Consider the following 21,643-nt stretch of genomic DNA (forward strand, 5'->3'; position numbering starts at 1 on the left):
TTCCTGTTGTGTAAGTATACGTATAAGCACTTATAAAACTACATTTCCCAATATTCAAACAATTTGCGACGCTATCTGTCAAGCACGGAAGGTCACACGCGTGCTTTTGAACACAGGAGCTGAGAGCTGAGGAGGAAATGTTCGGCAGTAAATAGAGACATAGCGACTTTATATGGATAGCCCGTAGAGTGTGGACGAGAATCGATGCTAATACGAAAATATATAGAAATGTTGCATTTAATTAATTAATGAACTGCGGTCGTAAACAGGCAGCCTAGCTAAAACAGGTAGCTAGCCTTTTAGCTAGCTTTTCTTCAAAACATTATATCTCCACACAACAGCAGCAATGTTCAGGAGCCTTGTTAGACTTCACAGTCAGTTTGGAAATGCCCTTTCAATCAGTAAAGTGTGCCCAAGAAGTCAGCAGCTTGGGTCTGCTTTGAAATACTCCACAGCCACAGCAGGTAGGATAACCAGTGTGGTTAAAAACTCAGTGTTTCTGCAGCAGGATTACATTTGTGAAACTTAACCTTGCTGTGTAAGTGTGGTCTGATGTGATGTTTTCTGCTGTTTCCAGAAAGAAAAAAGTTTTATCAAGATGTCAGTATATCCCATGGTGAAGGTAAGTGTCAAATGTTAACAAGTATGGTAGTTCTGGGATTGAGGATGTTAAGTTCATTTTGAGGTGAAAAGATTGTGCACATTTAACGTTTCTGATGCAGAAAATGGCGGATTAACAAGCAGATGCTTCTCCATATATCTGTCATTCTTCTACTTAATGAATATCTTACATGTTGCAATTTTCATTAAGGTGGTGTATTTGAGATAAACCTTGACAGAAGGAAACTGAAAACTCCTGGAGGGAAGCTGTTCACAGTACCAAATGAAGCCCTCGCCATCGCCGTGGCAACCGAATGGGATGCTCAAAGGGACACGCTCAAGTTCTACACGATGCACATGGTGCGACTTTGGGATTGGATTGATTTAAAGCAGGGTTACTTATCCTTGGGGTCAGACCAAATTTAGGGTTGATTTCTATCTAGATTGAGGTCCTGTGAGATTTTTTAAAACGTCTCTCTCTATATATATATCTTTTTTGTGTGTTTTCAATTGCATACGTAATACATAGGGTAATTTACATGGAAACTTCTTCTCGTTCTTATTGCGGGAAGGTGGTAACAATTAGGGATGGGAAGGCAAAGTCACAGTTTCCATTTAAGTATGAGAATTGTAATAAGGCTGAAAGAAATACTGGTTATACTTTTGACACAGAGGTTTACTTCAGAACTCAGAGAAAATATTACTAGTCATACATTTTACCATGAAGCTCTTGCCATGTTTTATAGTTTTGTAAAGATACTAGTAAAGAAAAGTTAACTAAAACAGTAATTGACAGAAAGTGTTGGTACACTCTTCCTGCAGACTACCCTGTGCAACACAGCTCTGGACAACCCCACCCAACGCAGTAAGGACCAAATGATCAGTGCTGCCCTGAAGTACCTGGAGACTGATACTGTCTGGTAAACTTCTTTCTCACTTATTGTCTTTCACAATTTAAATTGAATTAGTAATTTTTAAAACAGGACTTTGCTGTTGCTTTGAATAACAACAGCTACTCATTGGGGCTTCTGTACATTTATGTTAAGCCAGAGCTAATTTCTAACAGTACTCCCTTATAAGGGATTAAAGGTCACTTGAGCCATTGTTTACACATCATTAAACATAGAAAATCTTTTATATATTATTAAATGTGTCCATATTCTCAATGAGAATAAAGTAAAAAGCTCATGTTTGTGAAAGACACAAGAACATTAACACAATGACAACATCAATTGGATAAATTTACTGTCACTTTTATTCTGGACTTGATTGCTGCAGAGAAAATCCTGTTCTGCAAGCTTGTGGACCTGGTGGTTGCATGTTGTTGCTCATTTCCAATGACATTTATATATTGTTTTTTGTCAATTATTGAATGCCAGTTACTCACAGTTGTGGCTTTAACTGTTAACGTCGTTTATGATTTGTTCAGTTACAGAGTAGATGAGCCCTATGGTTTGGTTGAGCTACAGAAGAATGAGTGGGACCCAGCGCTCCACTGGATTGAAAACAGGTAACGGCATTAGCTTTTGTCATAGTTAAGGTGTTACAGCCCCTTCTCATTAAGTTGTTGTATTAAGCTCTTTCCTAATTATCTTCATATTTTAAAACTCAATTGCAGATATAATGTCACTATTGGTGCCTCGTCCAGTATTTTGGGTCCTGAGATCCCAGAGGCAACCAAAGAAACGTTCAGGCAACACCTGAATTCTTACAACTTCTGGTCCCTGACAGGTAAAACATCTCCAAACTGATCCAAGATAAGCAATTTCATGTAACATAGGAGTGTTTAGTTTGGTTGTGTAGTAGCTGTAAATTGTAAAATAAAAATGAGGAAATGAGCTGTAATGTAATGTGCTTTTGTCCTGTTCAGGGCTCGAGTTTGTGATCACCCAGCTGAAGTCTGTCGTTCTGTCGATGGCCATGATTGACAGACATCTGACCGTGGAACAGGCTGTGCTGCTCTCCAGACTGGAGGAGGAGTATCAGGTATGAGAGCAGCAAAATTGTTTTTCCATCTACTCATTTAGTTTGTATTATTCAGCTCTGCAATAACCATAAACAATTGAGACCATGGTTGAGATGCTTGTGACACTGTTATTGTTATCATTTCCCAGAAATCCTGGTACTTTTCCTGCATAGGCAATATTTGCTTCTTCAGTCAAGGTTTTCATTTGCTTTAATCAAGAGCAGAGAAAACATGTTGGAAGTGATTGTTAATTGTCAGAAACTCAAAAAGGTTTGCTTCATTTACTCGGGAAGAACAGCGCCCCCTGGTGTTTAAATCATGTTTCCAAATAAATCTAACCTGGTGCAGCATACAATGTCCAATGCAGTGAAGCTGACTTTGCTCTTCTGTGTCCTGGTTTTACCTTCTTGCAGAAATTCTACAAATGCTGCTCTGTTTGCAGACACTCTTATTATTACCTATTTGACCCTCCAATTTGTTTGCTGTCCTGCACAGATTCGGCAGTGGGGAAACGTGGAGTGGGCCCACGATTACGACATGTATGAGCTGAGGGCACGGACTGCTGCTGGAACTCTCTTTGTTCACCTCTCGTCTGAGAGTTCAACTGTCAAACGCAAACTAATGCAGGACTGAGAAGGATAAGCTCCAAACAGAAAACTCTCAGTGAGCACACAGCAAATCTGCCCTCAAACGGACGTACTCCCCAGGCATCTCTGTTTATCCGTGTTTAAATCCATGCAGACCAACACAAAACACATCCGATTTAGCAGCAACAACTGCTGTGTCTATGATCTGTTATCGAGTCATCTCCCTCCAGTAAAACATTGGCTGTATTTTCGCAGTGTTTTTATGTGGCAGCTGCCAAGTGTGATGCCCTTCACCGAGTTTCCAGTCAGTTCTCAGTCATCCGTGACATTTTGGACACCGGGCCTGTTTTCGAGTGAATGGTGACTAATGTTGTTGTCTGTTTGGTGGTGCCTGCTTTCACTACATCTGAATACCGGCAAAAGTGCATATGCTCTCCTAACAACACACTATTCATACTAACTGTGCCGTGTGTAGTGTTTGGTAATTGTGTACTGCATAATATTCACTTGCAGTCGGTGAAAGGGCTGCATTCTGATTATTTTCTGTGGTTAAGTATTTAATAATACACACAAATACCTCTTCTTCAGTTCAGTTTCCCCTGCAAAGCTGCAAAAGGTTTGATTTTAGCAGAAAAGTGGACTTCTTCCTCCTCCAGTTGTTGTGTCCATTGCTGAAATTTTGTTTCTTTTACAGCTGAAATGGATCAGAGTTATTAAAAGAATGTCATTCATACTTGTCTTTTCTCTTTCCATCTATTGTCAGTAACAAAATTAACTTTGAATTAAAACCAAAACAAGGACAAATTGTTTATGTTTGTCATGATTACCATATGTGTGTGTTCTTTGACTGCATCAGCTCAGATCAGGGTGAGTGCGGCAGTCATAAAATAGCCATTTGAGTTTTATCGAGCAACCTTTGGTGCCTTTTATTTACAATCGCCCTACTCCCATGACTGATATCGTAGCTGTCCAATCACGCAAAAGGTCAGGATTCGTTGACCAATTACGCTGCTCTGTGGGCGGGACTTGGTTGACGTTTCCTCATGTATCATCATCATCCCATGGACTGACTTGTTTGTTGTCGAGCAAGATGGAGTTCCTTTTGGGAAATCCTTACAGTACCCCTGTGGGGCATTGCATTGGTATGTAACCAGATGTTTTGATAACTACACCGCGTGGACATAGATATCTATATCCTGGAAATGTGTCTTTGTCGTGTGGCAGTCGTTTACGGGCTTGCTACCGTTAGCATGCTAACGTCCCTGAATGAGTCCTGTGCAGCTGGAAAGCCACCGTTAGCCGCCTAGCTAACTAGTAGTAACGGTAACATCTGCTGTCATTGTGCTAGCGGTATTGTTAACAAACAAAATAGCTGTTTTCTGTCATTGTCACTTCATAGGTCAGTCCTTAAAACATTAACAAATACATTTGCTTGTATTTTAAATGCTGACTAATAGCTAAGTTGGCTAACAGTCAGCTAGCCACCAGTCATCGTCATGTAATTGGTCTGTTGTGTTTAAATGAGACCTCTATACAGGTTACTCCCCTTAATAACTACTTGTGTCTTCCAGAGAGAGCCACTGATGGCTCTCTGCAAAGTGAAGACTGGACCCTCAACATGGAAATATGTGACATCATCAATGAAACAGAGGATGGGTGAGTGACTAACTGAGGAAAATCAATCAATATCCATATCTACTATTGATTAACTCTTAGAGGAGTTAGTTGAATTCTGTCTTCTTTCGTTCATGTGCTGTTTACGTAATGCATTGCTGCAGCAAAATATCCTATTATAATCAGTCCTTTACCTCTTTGCTTTATCTGTGCCACACTAAGACAAGGAGCCTACTAGCTCTGGCTATGCAAGGTGGACTTATGCAAGGCCTCATTGCTTATCTCAGCCCTCCATTAACCTTGTAGTGTATGTTTAAGCTGGTGTATGAGGTCTTGTTTGATTACTAGGTTGTAAACTGGCTTAGATGAGTCTGGCCTAGTGCAGTGCAGTGTCCTGTACTGTATATCAGCAGTCTATAAAAAGAGGTCTGACTCTACTTTTTTTTCTTCTCTCATGGGAATGAAAGGGGTGTCACATGCCCACTGCTGTGAGGCTGATTTGATCTGTGTTCGAAGAATTCAGAAGTTAATTATTACTACCCAGAGTCACTTTGTCAATACAGAGATTGTGAAAAGCCGAAGAATCATTGACATGTGCCTGCGCCTGGTATTCTTCCCAATTTTTGCACATGTGGTCCATCTCCCTGTCAGTGCCTTTCAAAATGCCCCCTAAAGCCCTCGGTCATTAAGGTCTTGATAGTTGTTTTTGTCTGTGGCATACTGTACTATGCTATCCATGTTTGTTTATGTTTGTGTGCAGGCCAAAGGATGCAATTAGAGCAGTGAAGAAGAGGCTGAATGGCAACAGGAATTACAGGGAAGTGATGCTGGCTTTAACGGTGAGTTAAAAGCAGGATGGCTACTACAATTTATTTACTTGTTGCAGCATTCAAGACATGAATCATGTTTGTTTCTCCTTTTTCCTCTCACATAATGTTATCTCATGTAAAACAAATCACTTGTGGCCACGTGATTGTATCGCATCATTTGCATTCGGGACGAAGTGCTCAGAGAATTTGCAATCTAAAATATCATGTCTATTCTATGTCTGACTTTAACAGGGTTTGATTCACAGTTTGCCTGATGTTATTTCCTCTCTGTATCCGTCAGGTCCTGGAGACGTGCGTGAAGAACTGCGGCCATCGCTTTCATGCTTTAGTCACTAGCAGGGACTTTGTCGATGGCGTGCTTGTTAAAATCATCTCCCCTAAAAACAACCCGCCTACAATCGTTCAAGATAAAGTACTCGCCCTGATTCAGGTAAGATAGCAGGATAATTGCTTGCAACTATTGTCAGTTTATTGCCTTGTGTTGTTTATCATGCTAGTATACTCGCCGCATGTCATAAACCTTAATAGGTTTTTCCCACGAGGGGTGTTGAGTCTCTACATTTTCCTTTTTAATGCTGCTCATCAACGTGAGAGGTTTGCAGCGTAGGTGTTTACTGTAATAAGTGTGGCTGTGCAGCAGTCCTGTCATCCCCAGGCAGAGCCTCAGGTAAAGTGCAGTGTCTCCAGGGCTTCAGCCGGGAGCAGCTCGAGTTACCTGTCACAGCTCAGGTAACTGCCAGGCTCATGTGGGCTGCTCTTATTTCCACCAGGGAAACCATGTGACCACAGCATACGACATGGACCCAGGAGAGGGCCATGCAGTAGCTGTGAGAGGAGAGGAGAGAATCTAATTGCCTCTCATTTGTGTAGTCATTAGCCAAACAAGTTTGTGAGAAGAGGGCGAGCTGGGAAAACTGTGTGGGAAAATGTAGAATAAAGAGCGCTCCCTTTACACAACAGCAAGAGTATTGTTGACTTTTCCTTTTAGCGAGATGCACAGTTGGGCAAGAGTTGTGTTGTGCAGTTACCTAACCACCTGTCTCGTCTCTCAGGTGTGTGTGTGCCTAGGAGTTTCATGTGTGTGCAGTTAATAGTCATTACAACACTTAAGTCGTTCTAAGTAGTTTCATTCTGTTGGTTTTGCATCAGCCTCATTTATTTGTTTTCAACCAAAATAAGAGACCCGTCTTGGAAACTTGAGTTTTTGGATCAAAGTGGCTTCAAGTTTGAAGTGTAGATTGCTTTTGGATAAAGACCTCCTTTAAAGTTCTTGTCCACTTGTTTTCTAAAAATGTGTAATGTGTTTGAACAGTTGTAATGGCCCAGTTTAGCTTAAGCCCATCCACTGCTGAGAGAGAGAAGCCAAGAGCTTTGTGGTTTGCTGACTGGATGTATTCAAGGCAGACAAACAGAAATGATCAGAGAACAGGACTCTTTTAGTATTCTGACATCCCTTGCTTTGTTTGCTGTGTCAGCCCTCCCTTTACCCATTGTTTTGTTGTTCCGTCTCACCCTCTCTCTTCTTTTAACTCTTTTCTCACTCTCCCTTTTCCAGGCATGGGCTGATGCATTCAGGAGCAGTCCGGACCTCACAGGCGTGGTTCAGATCTACGAGGAGCTGAAGAGGAAAGGCATCGAGTTCCCAATGTCAGAACTGGAGACACTGTCACCCATACACACACCTCAGAGGGTAAACTAAGCAGCTTAAATGTGTACAGACGTTTTTCTGTGCAAAGACCCAAGCATAATGTGATTGTCCGCCAGGTAATTTGTCACAGTCTTTTATGTATTGCTCTCTCTCTCTGTTGCTTCTAGGTGGCATCTGCCCCAGAGGGTGACTCCGCCCTACATAAGTACGCCACCACCACTACTACTCAGCCCACACCACAAGCTGCCCCACCAGCCTACCCCACCCCTCAGGTCCCCAACATTCATGCCTCTGGATCCATCAATCCTACGCCTGAACAGGTACAATGACGCTCCCATAAACAAAAAGAGGACAGACGGCTTCATTTTCAGGTTTCTTCTTTTGTGCCCTGCAATACAAAACGGCATTGTTTGCACCTGTCCAAACAAACCAAACAAAATGAAATGTGACAGTGTCCTAAGCCAATGGTTCCCAATCCCAACCTTTTTTGTCAGACACAGTCGTCACTTCCTCTTTATCGACACCACCTGTCTTGTTCTGAACATATACTTGGGAATTAATTTTAAATAGGATGATATTTTACACTCTTTATTATGTGGAAGTCATTATTGGTAAAATGATTGTTTTCATATGATTGAATTGGCATTTTTTAAGTTGTTCTGTCTGAGCTTGTATTCATAGTACTACTACCATTTGGAGGGGCAGAAATTGGATACTTAAACAACAAGTTATCCATTACTCTCTGCTCACTTTGAAGTATTCAATTGTTATTGCTAACTATTAAGTTAACTATTTCAGCTGTTTATTAAGCAGGGTTAAGCTAACTATTTCAACTTCTGTGGGCAGCTTGGTTCAGTCAGCATTATATAAGTTTTAGTCCTTGGCTCTTCATTTTTTTTCTCCTTAACTGCTTATATTAGCTGAGCTTTCCAGGTTCTCCCCAGCAAACGACCCCTGGTTGGGAGCTTAGTGACCTCAGCAATACTATGGGCTGCTTTGATCATTTTGTTACTCCGGTTTGCCCAACAATCAACTAATTGAAGATGGATTAAACTCTCTGACATACAGATTTGCCGGCTGCGCAGCGAGTTGGACATTGTTCGTGGAAACACTAAAGTGATGTCAGAGATGTTGACTGAGATGGTCCCGGGACAGGAGGACGCTTCAGACTATGAGTTGCTACAGGCAAGGCACCACTTGTGTGTTTTTGTGTGTGTGTGTGCGTGCGTGCGTAAATTGACAAATATAAAAGACTTGAGACTAGTATTTTTAGTTTAAAAACAGTAACCTGACACCACTGCATACGTGTGTGTTTGTATGTATTTGTACTGTGTGATGTGTGTGTGATTAGGAGTTGAACAGGACTTGTAGAGCCATGCAGCAGAGGATTATGGAGCTCATCTCCTGTGTTTCCAATGAGGCGGTGACTGAGGAGCTGCTGCATGTCAACGACGACCTTAATAACATTTTCCTACGCTACGAAAGGTTAGAAACACACATACAAATGCAGGTGGAAACTCATCTTTTGGAAGGAAAAATTGCACACATTCAAACCCTTTACATCGACATCATTCTATGTTTGCATATTTTAAGTTAGGTAAGTTAGGTTCTTTGTCCTTTCTTTCATGTTATTCTTTCCTTCCCTCAGGTATGAGAGGTTTAGGTCTGGGAGGTCCTCAGCTCAGAGTGTCAACAATGGGGTGAGTCAGCAGTTAGTAATTCAGGTGGTGAAACACCCAATATTTTCATCTACGCTCATGTTTTCTCATCCCCTGATGTTGGCACCTTTCCGTGTCAGTAGTGTGGATTTGCATGAAACATTACCTGCCAGGCTTTACAATGTCCCTTACAAAGTGCTGTTATCTGTCGGTTACCTATCCGTTATTTACCAGATGTACATGCCTAATTAAATGGAAACCCAACAAAGACATACATGCATTTACTTTCACCAAAAATCATTTTTTGGCACTTCCGTTTTCATTTTTGTATTTCATGTTGAATATTCTGCTCTCATTGTCCGCCTGTTGCATTTAAGTCCTGTCCAGTAGGGGGAAACATTGACTGTGATAATGCAGTTGTCAATGCAAAGTAAACTCATAACATTTGAGGAAGGGCTGGAATTGATCTGATTGTATTTAGAGATCGGTTGTGTTGTTCATGCCAGAATGAAATACAATTAGCAGTCCAGTCACAGCTTTGGAGCGAGCAGAGAGTTTTACTCTAAAGGGTCCTCTTGGATTCATCAGCCAAAAGACCTGGCAGCACTGTTTAAACCTTACTTTCAGCATCACATAGAAGTCCTTATTCTTTACGTCTATATACTTGTGATCTGACATATGGGAGGCTGACTGTTTTCTGTTCTGCTATACTGAAATACATTCCTGCTTTGCAATAATTTTTTTAAATCTGCCAAAAAAGGGATAAAAAATGTCTGAATCTAAATTGAGAACATATTTTATACAGCGACACATTAACAGGTCCATGTACTGTACATCACAGCTGCTCACAGTAGGAACCTTTCTTGCTTGATGCCTTCTGTCAGGTTCCCTTTGTCTCCATCTCATCTCTGTATTAACTGATTCACATTTTCTTCAACATTTCTAATCTTTATTAATTTATCGCGTAGTCTATAAAATGTCAATGCCAAAAGTTGTCCAAAAGAGTCCAAAACCCAGACTCTTCATTTACTATCATAAATGATAAAGAAACACAGCAAATCATTACATTTTAAAGAAGAACTATTTTGTTTTTTTTCCTTTCCCTAAGTGGTTTATAATGTTCTGGACGGACAAGAGCTAAAAGCATGTAAACCTATTCTCGTAGTAAAGCAAAATAACATTATGAATGTGAAAAAGAGCATAATACCTCATTGCTTGAAAAATGACTGAAACAATTAATTTAGTTGGCAATTAACTTTTCTGTTCATCAACTAATCCATTAATTAATCTTTGCAGCTCTAGGCTGTCGGCAGATGCCTACACTTCATTGGGTTTCCATTTTTATTTAGGCATGGTATATCTTCCATAGTTACCATGCCATTACATTGTGTCCCTGCACAGGCATGTTAATGGTATTCACTGTCTCTTCCTTTCTGTTCTTTTCTGTTCTTCTGTTTCTGTGGCTAGCTGAGGCAGGCAAGTATGAAAACATTGTCAACCTCCCTAAATGATCAGTGTCACCCTCACAGCAACTGTTGAAACATGGCTAAATAATATGGGCCCTTCCTCTCACCAGTATCTGTCACCCCATATGGCATGTTTTGACTATGCAGCCCCCAACAGCCAACGATATGATGAACCCAGAGATAGACTGACAGTGACACAAGCTTAAGATCGCACTAAATCACTGTCATGTTGTGTTTGCACTATATCAAAAAGTTTGGGATTTGCAAAATGAAACTTGATATACAAACTCCTGCAGAGCCAAAGATTCAATCTTCCCTTCTCCCTCCCTGCTGTTTTTCTATGTTCTTAAGGGGATTGTTTTGTCTTTATTGATAACCAGTACTTTTACACTAACTGACAACAGTGTCAACTTGATGGCAAGTTAATTTGTCCATTGTTTTCTAGTCAAACACTTTAAAACCAAAACATGTCCCCCTTAAGAAACAGTTTTTCAGAAACTTACCTAATTTCGTTCTATCCTCAGTTACAGACATTTTCATGCTCTCCTGAAGCTAACCAACACGTTTTACCAAGATTGGACTTACAATGCACCATGCCTTCATTTTTTGTTTTAACATATTTTTTCTTCCATAATTGTCAGACATTCAAGGAACTATATACTGTTATAACCTTGCCTCTCCCTAGCTTCCCACAAAAGGATTTGTTTTGCTCTTGTGCCAGAAACCCCCCAGTTCTCCTCTCAGCTCCTACATGGAATGAGAGCGACAGTGCGTCTCATCAGTTCTTTTTCATCAGGTCCTGAGTGAGGCCACAGAGGACAACCTCATAGACCTCGGCCCAGGCTCCCCAGCGGTGGTCAGCAACATGCCGAACGCAGCCCCGACCAGCCTGCCCGCCACCCTCACAGCCCCCGCAGGAAGGCCCTCCTCCCCGGCCACCTTGGCCTCCCGCCTGGCTGGTCTTGGTATGTACACCTCATTGCAGACATTCGCCAAGTGAAACTGTCGACAGTTGTCAAGTATTATAAGGCAAGACATCACAGGTGAACAGGGGAAATTTGACCTTACATCATCATTATACCTTCTCAGTCGATTACTTACAATAACAGTTATTTTTTGTTTTTCTTCTTTAATGTTATATTTAAATATTCAAATGAGGAATTTTCTAAGTAAATATGTGATTATTTGCATATATTTTCAGAACAGGAATCTGAATTAAAATAAACATGTGCATCTTGGATGTTTTCCACTAGTCTGAAAGAAAATGGTGCAAAATAGCACAAAATCTCGAAATCTACCCAGTGAGTGGAAAAAAAGCGCTGTGTTTGCCTGGCCTGGCTTTGAAATTCATAATGGATATGTTAACAATATCTGTGAAGAGCTGGTTGAGCTTCTGAACATATCTAAGAATTTGTTGAGTCATGCTCTGCCTGGTTAAAGGAATTACCTTTTAGTGTGCTAATGGTTCTTGTGCATGTAAAAGATCTTAAAAATTAAATAGGTCAAAGTCCGGAACCTCCTCTCTCCCACAGAAAACACTGCTCCTGAAACGCCTCGTCATTAGTCACAACTTTAATTTTGTGACTTTGTGACATCTAGGTTGACACCTTTGATTTAGCACAACTGCTCTGTTGTTGTTATCTGTGCTGGGTCAGGCATGTGTGAGCTGACCAATCAGAGGAGACTGGGTATTAAGGAGGGGGGTCTTAAAGAGACAGGAACTGGACAGTATGAGAAACTGATGTTTTGGAGTGTTAAAGCATGTAAACCTATTCTATTCTAATTATGTACTTGAAAATAAGCATATGTATCCTTTAATAAGGCCAAAGTGAGTCTTAGCATGAAGACTGGATGTAGGGGAAAAGGGCTAGGCCGGGTCTGTCCAAAGTTCAAAACTGCACCTAGTCCGGTTGTCACTGAGGTTGCCATGCAACCAGCAGTGATTTCAGGAAGCCACTACACCTGGCTGCTGGTCACCAAGAAATAGTTACAGAGATGCAACCTAGTAGATGCAAAGTGTTAGAGGTGTTGGTAGGCATAGTTTTGTACTTTGGACAAAGCCAGGTGAGCTGTTTCCCAATGCCTCCAGTCTTTATGCTAAGCTAATAAACTCTTATAGTTAATGCACTGATTTCAGTGTGGTATTGATCTTCTCATCTAAGCAAATAAGTAATTCCCAAAATGTTGAACTATTACTTTAACCACTGCACCTGCACCACTACAGACAGTTGTCAACTTAATTTAGCCACCAGTTGATTCTGCATATGACCTCCTTTTACCAGCAGTGGTTGCTGAAGGTTTTATGTCACATTTTGCAAAGTCTCTGTCAAAAAACAAAACAAAAAAAAACTAGACACTATTCCATTAGCTTCTCTTTTATGCTGAAGGGTAACTTGATATTCAAGTGTATTTTTTCCCTCCAGACGTGGGTGCAGACAGTGTGAGCAGTACCTTGAGCACTCTGACCAGCTGCAAGCCTCCTCCCGCCCAGGATGACGACTTTGATGTGTTTGCGCAAACCAGGACTGGAGCTCTGTCCGAACCACCACGCAAGAAGTAAGGACGCATAGTTGATTCTGCTCTACATTCACTTATTATTCACTACATTTTGTGCAGTTATAGATGTGTAAATTAAGTTTGGCTTTTCAAATTCAACAGTTACTTTGAGGGCTGTTGATTAATTATTTAGTCTATAATACATTAATGAATAGTACGAAATTTTTACTGTGACATGTTCAACTGGCTTGTTTTGTTTGACAGTGATATCCAGAGATGCATCTAAAGTTTATAATGATACAAAAGAGAACAAAGCAAAATAGCCTCACACTGGAGAAGGTAGAACTGGAAAATCTGTGGCATTGTTGCTGGAAAAGTGGCTTACATGATTAATTGATCATCACAATTGTTGCAGTGTCCTGTCGATCAATATATTTGGCTCTGGTTTCAATTAAGAAAAACAAGTTCCCAACATTATTAATGTATAAAAACTTACATCTACCTCTTGTCTCAGCTCTGCAGCAGAAGACAGAAATGCCACTGGCAGCCTTCCTCCCACTCTGGACGTCCTACAGCCAACTGCAGGAGCGGTGAGTCTCAGAGACAAGGCTATTATGTCCATCGGAGCTGTAATTTTCAGTCAAGTTTGTTTGTTTGTGCATTGAGTATTGAGCTGTGCCACGACGAAGCAGACGTTTTCCCCTATGCTTTATAACTTGCGCTGCTGGATGCTACTAATCGCTCAATTAGTTAACACATAGAAAAAACAGACCTAAACCTGGCTTGTTTGCTATTCTAATTGCAGTTTTAACAGCAGTATGTTAAGTGCCACCCATTCTGGCTGTTTTTAATGCGTTACTAACAAGACTGACGTAGTCTTTGTCTTAGTTGTGTGTGCGGCTTTGTTATAACCCTATTTCACACTTTCGAACTGTTGCGTAGGAAAGTGAGATTTAACTTATCACCTTGTTTTATATCTGTGAAAACTACTACAAACTCTGTAAGCTCCATCTCTCTCCGCCTGCGTGAATGTGCTCTGTGGGCTGTTGACTGGGTAAAATGGTTTAATTTAATGACTGGTTACTGACTGAGGCGACCTGCTGTGCTGTCAGATATGGCGTTGCTAGCTGCATTCATCTTCACCAGCTTGTCACTGGCTTCCCAGCTTGCTCAGCGTTCTGCATATTGACTCCTTGTCATTATCACCTGTGTGTGTGATGTGCCACGCTGTCCACAAGCATTTATCTCCATTTCTTTATTTTCTTAAGTTGCATTTAAGTTAACACTGAAGTTCATTCAAGTCATTTTTTTGTTGTGTTTGGGGTGGGATTTTTTTTTTTTTCTGTTGTGACATTGCTGCACCCCTCCCCTCCGGCCACCTGTGGCGGTCTTGACGCTGCCCCTTAGGGTGTCGGAGGCCAGTCCTCTGTCATGGATGACATAGAGGAGTGGCTGTGTACTGATGTGGTGAGCCCATCATGATTTTTATTTCTGCCTGCAGTTCTCTCTCCCTCTTTCTTTCCTTTTTCACTCTGTTGTATTCCCTTATCTGACTTTGAAAATGGTTTTAAACCCAGAGGTAACACATTTTCTTTCACATTTCCTCACTTTTTTATCAATCACGTATTAATAGTTAACTTTAAGTTACTAACAGCGTGCTGTGGGGAAAAATAATTTTGTCATTACAATGACAAAATTTAGTAAAATGAGCATGAGGTTTTGAATGCAGTATGTGTTGCTGCATAAACTGTGAGATGTTTTCTCACCACCACCGACTCTAATCAGGTTGTCGTCTGTCGCTTAAACATCACAATGTACGTTTTTGGTTGTGAATCAATGTATTCAAATGGATATAGATTCCTCTACTGCACAAGTTTTTTAGTTGTGGCTGAACATTTGTGTAACACTTTTCTGACTGGGGCTTCAATAATATATTTTAATTAAATTGTTTAACACATTGGGTCAATGATTGTAAAGGTGCAGATACATGTGTTTCTGATGTTAAATTGCACACAAAAAGAAATTGCGATAATCTCAATTATTTAAGAAATAAACTGCTAAAGTTCAGGTGCACCGGTGCAACCAATAAAAATGCAATGTAGTCACACTTTACAGATTTTTGGGTTGCATGTGCGAACAAAACATCACACCCTGCTGACATAATTTTTTGTTGCCTTCATTTAAACATTCTACAAGGAACTTTTAACTAGTTATTAAACGGTCTTAATTTATACTGAGGCCTTAATGACCCACATAAGCAAAAGAGACCATGAGTGAGAAGATTTGCTATTTCTGTATAGTTATTTTTAGTGCCTGTCAATGGACAGGATTCTGAAAACTAAGACTATTTTTTTATGGTGGAGTGTTAGGGATGAATTGAGGAGTCTCACAGCGTGAAAAGGGTATTTCTGTCACTCGCTTTTGAAACAAATGTCGCCTTTGTCCACAGGGGGCGCCAAAATCAACACACAAAAAGGTCCATGTAGCTGCTTTAACCAAATCTTAACAAAAACATGTGGCGCACCAAATCTTATTCAACATTCAACTTTTTAATGTGATAAAAAGGAAGAAATGCATCTGTAATTTTGTGCTAAAGCATTACAAGGGTTCATGCTCATTTTACATACATTTATGAGACTGTGTTGCATTATTGAGCGATAATATCCAGCTGTTCTGGTTGGGAGACAACTGGTGGATTTGTTTTGGTATACATAGTATTTCCTATAAATGAGCATCAATAGAAAATGTTATGATTTCCAAAGTAGTTTGAAGAATTTTGGGTAAGTGATAATGGAGGTAAGTGGCTTCTTGTTGTGTAACAAAAACTGGTGTGAACACTACGTGGTGCTGTTGTGGATGGGTTTGTTTAAGTCTGGTTTTGGGGAACATGCACAGGATCAGAATTGTACTTGGTGTGTGGTGGTTTGCAGTGGATTTAGTCGTATAGAGTCAACTCGCAGGTGTGACATTGTTTTCTTTGTTTTTTTTTAACAGAAAGGAGATGAAGGCGAGGAGGGCGTGACAAGTGAAGGTAGGACAACATAAATCTCTTTCTCTGTAATTTTCCAGCTGTATTTGAGCCAAACCAGCTTCACATTCCTCCCCTTTGTTTTCCTCCTTTGATCCGATGCTTCCAGAGTTCGACAAGTTCCTGGAGGAGAGAGCCAAAGCTGCAGAGATGGCCCCCAGCCTACCGTCGCCCCCCAGTGGAGAAGTGGGCGCTGCACAGGGAACCCCCAGCCGCAAGAAGACGAGCAGGCCGGAGGACGCTTTGCTCGCCATGTAGACCTCCGACCGTCGTCCTTCAGATCCCCGGCCGAAGACCCAACCAGCTGAGCAGCAACACCCGAGGACAGACTGACCTGACACTAAAACACATCCACCTCCATCACAACACTGTTCAGTTTCACACTACAGAGATTTGTACATGTAAAAAGGGAATTATTCATGTTCTCCGTTAATTTCTCACAAGAAAAGGAAAAACCAAACAAATGGCCCGTTTTGATCATGCCACCAGACGACATGATGCCCAGTGTCAGAGACTGTGAGGCAGCCTGCTTTCACCTTCTTCTTCTTAAGTGTGAAGAATCTCCATCCGCCTCCGCCTGTTGTGGACTGCAGAGCTTCATGTTGCAGCTAATCCTAAAAGTAGAGTTTTCTAAAAGAGGCGTCCTGCTGTTCTTGTCATTAGTAGGAAATTAAATTCTTACCCAAGCCCTTAAAGCATGCATTAATGCCACCAAACTTTACCATTTAAGTTTTTACATTTAAAGAAACCCCAGCAGAAAACATTAAGGTTGTTATTGCTGAAATGGAGCAGTGAGCATACCTGCGAGGATATTGTTTTCGTGTTTGTATCAGTCCCTTTGCAAGTTATTCTGAGTTAAATTGTAAATCTGTAAATGACAAATGTCAAGTTTATTAGTCGTGTGTATATTTAAGCTACATATGTATGAAAGAGATGTCGATTTAATGTAGATTTTGGGGAAAAAAAGGGGTTTATCTTGCAGCTGCTCTGATAATAGGGAAGTACCTCACTGGGGTTTTTCACATTAAAAGGGAATAGTTATAAATCTCATCATTTGCAGAAATCCATTTAAAAAGAAGGGAATTTTAGTTTTAGTGATTGGAGCACCACATCAACAAATGTGTTCTTTATCCTTCTTTAAGTCACATGTTGTAGATTTCTCTTTGACAGACTTAACTGCAGTTGTTTGATGATTTTGGTCACAAGAGATTATTTTGCTGAGATTTTATTAGCTTGAGGCTGCTGTCAGTTTGTTTTTTTGCAGGTAGTTGGTATTAAAAGGTAACTTTGGGATTTAACCAGGGCCCTATTCCCCTATGTTTTTTTTATTTAAGTGACTAATGGGGACAACAGTTTTTTATTAAAAACAGGCTGCAATTTAATCTTTGGGGCAATCGCGTACATCACTGTACATCCACCTAAAAGACTTGTTTTTGCTACTAACAGGCTCGGTTTGTTAGGCCAAGTGCCTGACAACATAATGAAAGTATCTCTGCAGGGATGGACCTCTTTGTTAAAGAATAATCCTTTTTGTTTAACCGGAGTGAGCCACTCGCCAATGCCACCAGACTCCATTTACAAAAACACCAATTTTATCGTTGCGAAACATACTTAATTTAAACTCGACAGAAACAGACATCTCAGTTTGTCTTACCACTGTTTCAACAATCACCAACTCCGATTTGGTTCCCTTCATTCACCGTGTTCGGTGGGAAATAAAAAAAAAGTGATCTAAAAATACCGAAGTTACCCTTTAATTCCATCTGCCAGAAAATATTGTATAATTACTCTTGTTTATGTAATCATCTTCATGCTGAACAGAACGTGTGTCATGAATTTATACGCGTTGAGAATTTTATTTGCCAGTCAGAGTCGGTCTTACTGGTAGCTGAAGAGACTCATGCTGTCATTGTTAAGATTTACTCCCCAGCCGTAGGTTTTAGCTCCTGTGCTGTATGATTCCTGTTCTGAAATCGACTTCAGAGGACCAAATTCGTGCTTTTTTTTTTCTGGGTGTGAAAAATCCAAGACAATTAGGTCGTTCACACAGTCCGGTCCTCCAAAGAGATGTAATGAGAATCCAATATCACACTACAGAAGCTGTTCGCACATTATCGTGGTACATTTCTCCTTTTATTTCTTTATGCTGACATCTTAAAAGGCCTGACCTTTCCAACGTGACATTTGTTTTCAGAAACGAGGCGGCTGCAGACGCAGCGCTACAAATGAGACATTTCACTCTTTTGACAATAATAAATGCAACATGTTACACAATCACAACAAGCTTGACAACAAGCGCGCACTTTGACGGTCGCATTACCTTTCAACTCGTACTGTAAATCACTTAACACTTAACCTGATGTAATTAATGAGATCTATTTGGGAAATATTTGACAAGTGTAGAAATAATTTATTCAGCACTGTTTTATTGTTTTGTTTCTTCTTCAGATCAGTATTTGAAATCATTTTATTGTACAAGAGGAAAATGGGAATGAGCTGTGTTTAGGGACAGAAATGATCTTAATGGTGTGTGTTTTAGTGTTTTTGTTTATGGAGTTCAGTTTTCTTTCCTTTTTATACATTGCTGCTGGCTAACGTATCGTCATGGCTGTGTTTTATTGGTTATGTGGATATTCTTGTGGGTTGAATCTGTCCATACAAAATATAAAAATATAGTTTATAAGAGCAGTCCATCACTGATTCATAGCTGTAAGAGAATCACACATTTGTCTCATGAAGGAAACATATTTTTAATAGCTTCACTCACTCTTTAATTTAGAGAACTGACTTGCACATGACAGAAACGGACGATTAACTTGCTTTGGACACTTTGGAGAAAGCATCAACATTGCACATTTTGAAAGGGAAACCTCCTTTCTCCTTCTGTTTTTCCTTGTTTTGGTGTTTCAACTTTGTGTGTGTGTGTGTGTGTGTGTGTGTGTGTGTCAGCTGTTCTGTAACGCAGAAATCTCAGTTGATTGAAAGAAAAGAAAAAAACAACAAAGCCTCCTCCAAATGTGTGTTTTAAAAGAATACATGTTGTTACTATCCTGTTTGATACCGCCCAGGATCGACCTGGTTTATATCAGTGTGAGCTCTGTCAGTGATTTCAGCGTCAAGTCGTCTCAGGCTTGTTTTTCGCGGAGCAACAATACGTTTCTTTGTGTGTCTCTGGATGATATGGTAAGAGATGCTGATAAGGGAGGCTGTGCTGCGTGACTGCTACTTTCCTGAGTTGCCTCATTTCTCTTTGTGTTGTTTGACTTCTGCATGAACTCTAATAAAACATAAGCAGTGTGTCCGCATCCGTGTGTTTCTTTTCGTCTTTATTTTGTCGTCTAGAATCAAATATTTCCCGCATCCTGTCGCCTTTATTTGCAAGTCTTTTCCTTGGCATCCTCCGCCCTCTTCAGATTGTAATGGCTGAAGCTGACCTGTAGTAAACCCTTTCCATTTACCTTGCAACCCCCCCTCCTCCTCCTCTCTCTGGAGGCCCGTGGGCCCCACACCAGGGGCTTCCCCATTGGTCGTCAGGAATCGCCTCATCCCACAACATGGCCCCTCACATTCTGCCTCAGTCACTGGAGCGTTTTTCCCGGTCAAAAAGAAAGAGGGGTGTGTCTGTCGGACAGTAGACTGGAACGCACCAGTTCACAGGATCCCCGTCTGACTCCACATGTGCTGTTTTCAAAATGTGTAACTGCCTCACCATTTCTGTAAAGTGTTGCACAAAGGAGCTGGTGGATTTCTCTCTAAGAGGTAAATGCTTTTATGTTTTCGTCAGTGCAGTAAAATTCGATTTAAACAAAGAGTTTGCCTTTTAGAAAAGTGTTTATTTATGTAGGATGTGTTTTAGATTGCTAGATGGACAAAACATGTTTAGATCTGGTGGTAATTTCAGAAACAAATCATGTTTAACAGCAGCTAAGGAACCTCATGCATGTTGGTCAGTGAAAACGTGGTGAGATAGTGATTTGTAAAAACCGTGGTTGTAATTTGGCAAGCAGCACATTAATCCTAACATCATAACATCTGTTGCAGAGGCCCGAGTGTATGGAGCTGCCGGACTCTGGAGAATTGTTTTTTGGCAGAAATATACCGTGGAGGATCAATTTTTGATTTTTCTGATTCCTCTCTCCACGAGCAGTGATTTAGCACACCCTGGTGGTTTGACCACGGAGCCCGATCACACACGTGTCAGAGGTCAAATCGAGTGGAAAAGGATCTGAAAGTCATCATCCTGTAACTCGAGGCTTCAATAAAACTGAATCGATAGCTGTGTCCCAACATAAAGCAGCATAAAACAACAAGAATCTCCACTCCTCGAGTAACCATGTGCCAGATTTACCAGATGAGAGTGGACATGCTGTCAAGAGCTGTGGTGCATTGTAGTTGCATTGCATGTCGTGCTGACACAGTGCAATGGATCTGCTCTGCAACACAGAACTTGGTCATATAACAACTCACTACCTCAACAAATGTGTTTTCTATACAGGAACATCAAAACTGTAATTGCTGTTTTAATATTCAAGTCATCCATGTGTTCTTTGCACTGTTAGATTAGTACTACATAGGGCTGGCCGACATGGCCTTGAATAAATATCATGCTAATTTTAGACTATATTGTGATACATAATTTATATGTTGATATTTTATATCTCCTCAAAAGCACTTCATAAATGCTACGACTGGGCGATGAAGTCAAATATCACAATACTTTGAGCATATACCTCGGTAGGGATGACAATACGTTTACAAAATATTAACACGGTGAGATTCTTGATCAATAATCATCAGTAATGTGGATATAATGACTAAGAGATTAAAGGCAAGTATTAGAACAAGTAGAACAGTCTGGTGAGTTCAGAAAATGACATCACTTTACTGTAATGCAGCCTTTAAAACCAGGAAACAACACTAACGCCAACAACAACTTCACGATATCAATAACCTAAGACCACATAGTCTCATATCACCATAATGATAGATTATTATATTATATTGTCCAGCCCTAGTACTACTATTTCTTTTACCATATATAGATTGTATAAATACGATGTCAGTATTATTTTGGGGGCTTTTATTGGGCATTTTAAGTAAAGGAAAAGAGAGGAAAGAGAGAAGGGGAAAGTGAGCCAGGGATGCAGATTTTCTGTTGTTAACCCCTAGGCCACCAGAGCACCCCTATAATTACTATCCTCTGCAGAGATATTGATAATCTGTTAACTGTTTAAATTGCCCCAGGACTTCTCTCTTTGATTTTAATGTAACAGAGACACCAAGAGGTGATACTTGTTATCAGAATACATTATATTAAACGTATTGTAGAGGAATTTAATGGCATCTTTTTTGTATGTATTTACATGTCCCTACTGTATCACTGTATATGTAGCACCATTTTTCAGTGGCAGAACATTAAAGGAATGAACACATTAATACATCAATAATACAACATTATTTCAAAATGGGACTTTCTGCATTGAGTTCTTTTCCGTTTGGTACTTAAAGAAAAGATTTTGATGCTCATACTTGTGTTGTACTTTTACTTAAAGGTGCAATGTGTAAGAACTGGCCACCTCTTGATTTCATACGCCAAACAAACAGAGGGCAACATATAACCGCGAATCACCGTTAGCTCAGTTAGCCTTGCAGCTAGCGGTCCGGACTTGAAGCTCAGAGTTGTATTCCAAGAAAGGACGAGCTGGGGCTAGCTGTTTAGCATGCTAACATCAGTAGATACTGTATCTCTG

The 21,643-nt window shown here is 40.4% G+C and overlaps 2 protein-coding genes across 3 annotated transcripts; both read left to right on the top strand.

Moving 5' to 3' along the window:
• Nucleotides 1–102: 102 nt before the first annotated feature.
• On the top strand, nucleotides 103–3,886 carry atpaf2 (ATP synthase mitochondrial F1 complex assembly factor 2). Its single transcript, XM_073489530.1, has 8 exons — nucleotides 103–464; nucleotides 578–622; nucleotides 812–960; nucleotides 1,423–1,520; nucleotides 2,030–2,110; nucleotides 2,219–2,331; nucleotides 2,471–2,586; nucleotides 3,062–3,886. Exons 1-8 carry the CDS (start codon nucleotides 347–349, stop codon nucleotides 3,197–3,199), a joined length of 858 nt encoding a protein of 285 aa, XP_073345631.1. The 5' UTR covers nucleotides 103–346; the 3' UTR covers nucleotides 3,200–3,886.
• A 352-nt stretch (nucleotides 3,887–4,238) lies between these two features.
• Nucleotides 4,239–19,190, top strand: tom1l2b (target of myb1 like 2 membrane trafficking protein b). Of its 2 annotated transcripts, XM_073488960.1 has the most exons (15): nucleotides 4,239–4,295; nucleotides 4,725–4,809; nucleotides 5,528–5,606; nucleotides 5,878–6,027; nucleotides 7,153–7,287; nucleotides 7,413–7,565; nucleotides 8,314–8,430; nucleotides 8,597–8,730; nucleotides 8,894–8,945; nucleotides 11,166–11,334; nucleotides 12,793–12,925; nucleotides 13,380–13,455; nucleotides 14,273–14,332; nucleotides 15,860–15,896; nucleotides 16,003–19,190. In XM_073488960.1, exons 1-15 carry the CDS (start codon nucleotides 4,244–4,246, stop codon nucleotides 16,149–16,151), a joined length of 1,581 nt encoding a protein of 526 aa, XP_073345061.1. In that variant the 5' UTR covers nucleotides 4,239–4,243; the 3' UTR covers nucleotides 16,152–19,190. The 2 variants fall into 2 exon arrangements, with proteins under 2 accessions (XP_073345061.1, XP_073345062.1); XM_073488961.1 differs by lacking the exon at nucleotides 14,273–14,332.
• Nucleotides 19,191–21,643: the final 2,453 nt, after the last annotated feature.

This window comes from Pagrus major, chromosome 20 (genome assembly GCF_040436345.1).
Source record: "Pagrus major chromosome 20, Pma_NU_1.0".
NCBI classification, from domain to species: Eukaryota; Metazoa; Chordata; class Actinopteri; order Spariformes; family Sparidae; genus Pagrus; species Pagrus major.